Source organism: Notolepis coatsorum, assembly GCF_963971535.1.
Source record: "Notolepis coatsorum genome assembly, chromosome: 9".
NCBI classification, from domain to species: Eukaryota; Metazoa; Chordata; class Actinopteri; order Aulopiformes; family Paralepididae; genus Notolepis; species Notolepis coatsorum.
The window spans coordinates 52,252,521-52,260,425 of NC_140173.1; the positions used below are offsets into that span (position 1 = coordinate 52,252,521).

General features: G+C 43.7%; 1 protein-coding gene across 1 annotated transcript; it reads left to right on the plus strand.

Annotated features, from left to right (window-relative positions):
- Positions 1-2,568: 2,568 nt before the first annotated feature.
- mettl18 (methyltransferase 18, RPL3 N3-histidine) lies at positions 2,569-7,615 on the plus strand (the record flags this gene model as incomplete). The annotated part of the gene is made up of 2 exons (XM_084321869.1): positions 2,569-2,670; positions 5,571-7,615. 2 exons carry the CDS (start codon positions 2,569-2,571, stop codon positions 6,621-6,623), a joined length of 1,155 nt encoding a protein of 384 aa, XP_084177995.1. The 3' UTR covers positions 6,624-7,615.
- Positions 7,616-7,905: the final 290 nt, after the last annotated feature.

A 7,905-nucleotide genomic window follows, 5' to 3' on the forward strand; every position in this document is an offset into this window, starting at 1 on the left:
TTGGTTTATTTTGTTATTTGTTTATTTGATTGTTTGATTCCTGAATTCCCAATGTATCTACATTTTATGCCTGGGTTCCCCCAGTACAAGCGGGGTGTTTTAATGTATTGAGCACTCGGTGCCTATGGTGGGAAGAGCTTCCCCTACATTGATAACAAGAGCACCCGGTGCCATATATTAAGGATTAACATTGTAATGGATAACCTGACCAGGCTTCGATAAAGTAGACCTAATCGGGATCATTGTGTGTGTCTGTTTCTTTAAGTTCCATTTGTTATTCTAACCTCTGGGTAAATATTGTGACTGCATAATTATTTAACCCTTACACCCCATTTACAGAATAGCATTTGAAGGGTCTATACAGGTGGTCAAGGAAGGGTACTGCTTAAAGGGAAGCCCAATAATACTATTGAACTGACAGTCACTGGGTGTGGGAGGGCTGTCGGAGGTACTGAGGGAGTGAGGGTGTGTGGGGAGCTATTGCTGACCGCCTTGGAAGGCGAGGGAGACCAGAGTACCAGTCCCCAGGTTAGTAAATCCTGGGCCCATCCACTCCAACTGCAAGCCCTCCAGAACGACGTTCCGGGCCAAAGACGGGGGTACATATAGGTCCAATACTATAGTATCCTACTACCCAGTGTCTGTGTACTACTACTCCCACAAGCAGGGATAATCCACCCTTCTACATATGTCATATATGTCCTGATGGATTGAAAATGGGGGACCGGACCCTGATGTAAACAAGACGCAAGTCTTTCTCTGGTCTGCATCCCCTTAACAATTGATTGATTGATTGATTGAAAACTTTATTAACAGATTGCAGAATGGGTACAGTACAGTACAGCTCAATACATACAATTGTTAAGGGGATGCAGACCAGAGAAAGACTTTCGTCTTGTTTACATCAGGGTCCCCCATTTTCAATTCATCGTAACTATATGACATACATGACATACAGATAGACAGTACTGCTACATCTATACATTTATGACATACCAGATTTGCAAATACAGTACTGTTTGTGATACAAAAAGAGTCCAGAAAAAGAAAAGTATATACATTTGACGTAGAAACTGTACAGTGGAGGAGGTTGGGTGGGTGGGGGGGGGGGGGACTGTACATTGGAGGTGGTTGGGTGGGGGGGGGGGGTAGGAGTGGGGGGGGGAGGTTGGGTAGGAGGGGTGGGTGGGGGACAACTGTACAAACAAAACTGTACATTGAAATATTGACAAGACCATACTTGGTCATTTACTGTACATTGGAGGGGGTTGTGTTAGGACATTTACAGGGGCCAGTTTCGAATTGCAGTCTCCCGTAGGTGTTTTTTTAGAGTGTTTTTGAAAGTGGGTAGTGATTCACATTCCTTTACAGCTTTGGGTAGGGCGTTCCACATTGATGTGGCATAATTGCGAAACGTGTTTAGTCCCTTGTTTGAGCCGAATCTGGGTTTAACATGATTTGTGGAGCTCCCTCTGATGTTGTGATCGTGGTATTCACTGACCTTTGGGAAGTATTTTGACATGTACATGGGTACCTTGGTCGTGTAGTGTATCTTGTAGACCAGGCCCATTGCAAGTTGCTGTACTCTGTTGTCTACTCTAAGCCATCCTAGGTTGTCAAAGTGGGCAGGGGTGAGGTGGGTTCTATAGGAGTAAGGTCAAGCAGTAGTCTGACCAGTTTGTTTTGAGATGTTTGTAATTTAGTTTTTAGCGCCTTTGAGGTGCTTTGGTACCATGAGGTGCAAGCATAGTCGTAGTACCCTTGAATGAGTGCTCCTGCCAGAGTCTTCAGGGTATTCTTGTTTACCAGTGAGGAGATCCGGTACAAGAATCAAGTTCGTTGGTTGATTTTTTTTATTACATTGGATGCCATTTTGTCACAGGAAAGATTTGCCTCTAGGATGGAACCCAGGTAGGTAATATCTTCTTTCCTTGTGACAATATTGTCACCCACTGTAACTAGGGTGACCAGGTGTCCCCCTTTTGGTTGTACTGTCCCACCATTTGACCGACCGTCCCACATATTGAGAGGATGTCCCTCTTTTTGAAGCAAAAAAAAAACATTGGTCTCGGTGAAGACCATGTTATTCTAATAAAAAAAAATTACATTATCTATCTGTCCCACTTTGTCCCACCAAAATCTTACTGTTGTCCAACTTGTCCTGCTTTTGGACTTTTTGCATCTGGTCACCCTAACTGTAACTGAGAAGCCGTCGGTCTTGCTGAGTTTGTTATTTGAACCGAAGAGAATGGACTCTGTTTTGCCCATGTGTAATGATAGTAATTGTGTGTATTGAGCAGCTGTACTGTATTGTACCCATTCTGCAATCTGTTAATAAAGTTTTCAATCAATCAATCAATCAATCAATTAATTCACTCACGCGCTCCCTCATGATTTCAGAACACCGGAAGTGTTGCGGTGGTCTATATACCAGCTGTTTTGGTCAGCAGAATTGTGGGCGTTGTAGTTCTTTCCCTTGCTGTTGATATACTTCCACACTTGTCACACGTGTGATAGCCTGAGCTAGCTGCTTTCACAGCTATTATTTACGCCCTTGTCATTACAATCATGTCATTCACTTTCAACTTCGATGTAACGTTACATGAACAACAGACAGCAGATACCGCTGCCGTGCGTGATGGTGGAAATGAAGTGGAGCACGGGAAGCTGGTATGTGTGCAGCTAAATCTGCAAGTAACGTTAGCTCATTGAAAGCAGGTTAGCCTGCGAAATAACGTTACTCGTACGGTTTAGCTCAACGTGTGTAAGCGTTGAGTTAAATTAAACAATTTATTGACCTTGGATTAGTTCAGTCAACCAGCTAATGCTACACTGCTTTCGGGATTGCAATAAGAAACTTTATAAGCTACAACAACTAACCAGCTATTAATACACAGGCAACACTATGAATTGAAAATGGGGGACCCTGATGTAAACACGACGAAAGTCTTTCTCTGAATGAATGAATGAAAACTTTATTTAACAGATTGCAGAATGGGTACAATACAGTACGGCTCAATACACACAATTGTTAAGGGGATGCAGACCAGAGAAAGACGTTTGTCTTGTTTACATCAGGGTCCCCCATTTTCAATTCATATAGACATTTATGACATACACAACATACATGACATTTATGGCATAGGGACATACAGGTATTTAGTACTGATACATTTGTGACATAAACGGTATTCAAATATACAGTACTGTTACCCATAGATCCTGACAGAGTATAATTATGATGGGGAGGGGACTGTACATTAGGAGGGGGTGGGTGGGAGAGAAATATACATACGGTGGGGAGGAGACTGTACATTTGGAGGGGGTGGGTGGGGGAGGAGTCTGTACATTTGGAGGGGGTGGGTGGGTGGGAGAGAAATATACATATGGCGGGGAGAGAATATACATGCGGTGGGGAGGAGACTGTCTATTAGGAGGGGGTGGGGGGTTTGGACATTTACGGTGGCCAGTTTCGAATTGCAGCCTCCCATAGGTGCTCTTTAAGAGCGGTTTTGAATGTGGGTAGGGATTCACATTCCTTTACAGCTTTAGGTAGGGCGTTCCACATTGATGTGGCATAATTGCGAAACGTGTTTAGGCCTAACAAAAATAATAGTTGGTTTCAGGTTGGTTGTCAGTTTGGCCATGGGTAGGTAGGGAATTTATTTTATTTTATTTTTTTATTTTATTCTTTCCCACGGCGACTATGGATAGGGAATTTCTTTATTTAATTAAAATGTTCACAACAACATGGATGCATGTACTCTGCCAGCATGTTTAATATCCATAATACTAAATGTTTGACTAAGATTTCTATGAAACTTTATTCTTCAGATTTTTTTTTTTTTTTTTTTTTAATATATAATTTTTTTTAAAAACTCATAAAATATATTGGGTCGCACCTAAATCGGCAGGGTCGGTCGGCAACCTGAAACCAACCATTATTTTTGTTAGGCCTTAGTCCTTTGTGTAGAACCATTACCTATAGGCCTACTGCGAGGGGCAAGTGGGCTGGCTTGAGTTAGGCGCGTGCTTGAAGAATTCAATGTCCAGAGAGCTCGTATCATTTTCGATATGCCAATCCTTTTATTGACCATTATCAACCAAAAAATATATACAAAAACTCTTTTTACTAATAACACTGAACGCCGACCTATACGGCACATCAACACGAACACGACAAGACACGGTCAAAAACTGTATGGCTATTCCCCTTGCGCACCTGGGGCTCGTCACCCACTGATCAGTATATATGGGTAACCACCCCCTGTGGTGGTTGCCATGGTGACTGATGATGCCAAACCTCTGCACCGTGAGTTAAAGTAAAACTAAATAAACAGAAGGGCATTTTGGCTCCAACACCTTGTTTGAGCCGAATCTGGGTTTAACATGATTTGTTGAGCTTTGTTGTGGTCGTGGCCTGACCTTTGGGAAGTATTTTGACATGTACATGGGTACCTTAGTCGTATAGTGTATCTTGTAGACCAGGCCCATTGCAAGTTGCTGTACTCTGTCGTCTACTCTAAGCCATCCTAGATTGTCAAAGTGGGCAGGGGTGAGGTGGGTTCTAGGGGTAAGTAGTAGTCTGACCAGTTTGTTTTGTGATGTTTGTAATCTTGTTTTTAGCGCCTTTGAGGTGCTTTGGTACCATGAGGTGCAAGCATAGTCGTAGTACCCTTGAATGAGTGCTCCTCATGAGTCTTCAGGGTATTCTTGTTTACCAGAGAGGAGATCCGGTACAAGAATCTAGTTCGTTGGTTGACTTTTTTTATTACATTGGATGCCATTTTGTCACAGGAAAGATTTGCCTCTAGGATGGAACCTAGGTAGGTAATTTCATCTTTCCTTGTGACAATATTGTCACCCACTGTAACTGAGAAGCCGTCGGTCTTGCTGAGTTTGTTATTTGAACCGAAGAGAATGGACTCTGTTTTGACCATGTGTAATGATAGTTTGTTATCAGCGAGCCATATGCAGATTTTGCCTAGTTCCAAGCTGAGGGTTTTTTCAACCTGCAACTTGTTCTTGTTAGAGACCAGCAGGGCTGAGTCGTCCGCAAACAGGAACAAGTTGCAGTCACAGGCTGACGACATTCCATTTGCATAAATTAGGAACAGTAGCGGTCCTAGTATGCTTCCTTGTGGAACACCACAGCTCACTGTGAGGGGGGGGATAGAGTACCGTTTACCTCCACCATCTGTTCTCTCCCCTCCAAGTAGGATTGCATCCAGCTCACTGGTCTGCATTTGAGCTGTACTGTATTGTACCCATTCTGCAATCTGTTAAATAAAGTTTTCATTCATTCATTCATCTACAGCGTATTGCTAACATGCACCATGTATTGTATCTATGCAGCTATTGTGTAGGCCAGGCAGAATCAACCAAGTAAAAAGAAAAACGACTAACTACCACTTGGGCAGGCCATCTTGTACTACAGCTAGTACTGCCAGATAACTAATTATGTAGCAGTATACACCCTCCCCTTTCCCTTTCACATCTCTCTCTCTATCTCTCATGCACGCAAATCACATTTGCCATAATGTCCATGTGTCCTGTTTATTTTTAACTAGAGATTGGCGGATGCTATCGAACCAGCAGAGCCTATCAAAGAGGCCACAGAGCACCGTCCTCCATCAGATCCCCGCTCCCTCTTCACGGATGCCGTCTCTGAATCCATTACCATAGGAACACTTCCTCCTCTCCTCTTCCTGAACGAGTCTGTGTTTGAGAGGACAGCCTCGGAGAGAGAGGACCGGGAGAAGATCCTATCTCGCACTGCTGCCCAGAGATCCGACCTGATCTCTGGGGTGTACGAGGGCGGGCTGAGGGTGTGGGAGTGCACCTACGACCTCCTGGAGCTGCTGGAGAGAGACGGAGAGCCATTTAGGGAGAAGAGGGTTCTGGACCTGGGCTGCGGGGCAGGCCTGCTGGGGATACTGGCACTGAAGAGGGGAGCCAGACGGGTCACCTTCCAGGATTACAACGATACGGTTATCCAACAGCTCACGCTGCCAAACGTACTGCTCAACTGTCAGGAGGAAGACGAGGAGGAGAGCGAGGAGGACGATGACCAAGGGCAAGAGGGGAAGGGAAAGAGAGGGAAAGGAGAGGAGTGCAAAAAGAAAGCCAAAGACGAGGAGGAAGGAGTGGACGGTGACCCGACAGCTCAGACGGGAGAATATTATCCCAAGAAGCAAGTGAAAGAAGAAGAGGAGGGAGGGGACGGTGATCCGGCACCTAAAAAAAGGGCCCTGGATCCCTCCCCACGTCCTCTGCTCGACAGGTGTCGTTTCTTTTCCGGCGATTGGACCACTTTCCTCGCGTTGGTTCTGAAGGAGACCCCGTCGCCCAAATATGACATCATATTCACCTCGGAGACCATATACAACACGGCGTATTACCCCGCTCTCCACGAGACCCTCCACAGACTGCTGGCCCCGGGTGGACTGGTCTACCTGGCGACCAAGGCCCATTACTTTGGAGTGGGAGGTGGACTCCACCTGTTTGAGAGGTTTGTGGAGAAGAGGGGGGTTTTCTCCACAGAGCGACTGTGGGGCTCGGAGGAGGGGCTTCAAAGACACATCGTGGGCCTGCACTTCAACACGGCTTCAAATACTGTGTGAATTATCGTGCCACAAAAAATCCCTCCTGACTGTGCCTTTTTTAAAGGGGAATGACACTCATTTTAGAGAACCTCCCGGCTGGGTTATTATAGTATTGTATTTTTCATTTGTTTTTATTTTGTTTTCGAGTTTTGTTCTTCAATTCAAGTTTCACTTCAGTTAGTTTCCCGAGGGGCTTTGCTTGTTTCAGTTTAGTTTTTATTAGTTTCAGTTTTAGTTTAGTTATATTTTATTTTATTTTAGTTCGTTTTGCAAGTTTCACACCTAGTTATACTGTGTGTTTTTGTTTTAGTTGACTATAATAACCTTGCCTCCTAGGGCTAGGCTAAGTATTTATCCTTTATCTCTCATCTGTGTTATTGTATCATGGGATCTTTTGAAATCGTGATACACAATTGTACGTCTAAATTAATGATAAAAAAATGGCTAGATATTAAAGGGGAACACCAGCGATTTTCAACCCTGAAATATCTCTTTTACTTACCTTCGGGAAGTACTATGATGAGCAGAAAGATTGACTAGTTTCCAGGGTCAAGATCTATCGGTTTTCTTTTGAGAAACAGATAACACTTTGGATTTCTGTGGTTCATTCAATTGGAAACACTAAATTAAGCTCTCGGTTAGCCCTCAAATCACACGCATCCCGTATGGATTCTACACTCCCATTGACTTTGCATTGCAGTCAGAGGGGAAGTGTGCCAATATAGAATTCCAGGTACGTAAGCAGCTCATGTGACCAGATCCAGCAGGCTGACAGATCTTGGCTCTTTTCATGGTCATAGTACTTCCCAAAGGTACGTTTATAAAAAAATTAAAAAAAACATGCCAGTGTTGAAAATCTGCAACATTCCCCTTTTACGATAGATTTCACGCAAAATGATTTCTGATTATTTGAAAATGAAAATTACAGTAATATTTTTTATACTGTATCATACTTCCTATTACCATGCAGATCAGTATAATAAACACCATTTGGAATATCTAACTTGCCATTTTCCATACCCAAGTACTGTATATATTGTGATATCATCATGAAAACAATTGTGATAAAAAAATGTCATATCTCCCAGCCCTGCTGTGCCTTAACACTTTATTTAAAAAACAATTTTAATTATGTTTTTGGTAGATTTTTATTGGTTTTTGCTACTGGGAAGTCCGGTAGAGAGAGAGAGAGAGAGGAAGAATGGGAGACGGAGCAGGGGAAGACATTCGGCAAAGAACGCCGGGTCCGGGAATCGAATCCGGGTCGGCCATGCCGCGACACAGCGCGTTAAGTGGTTCG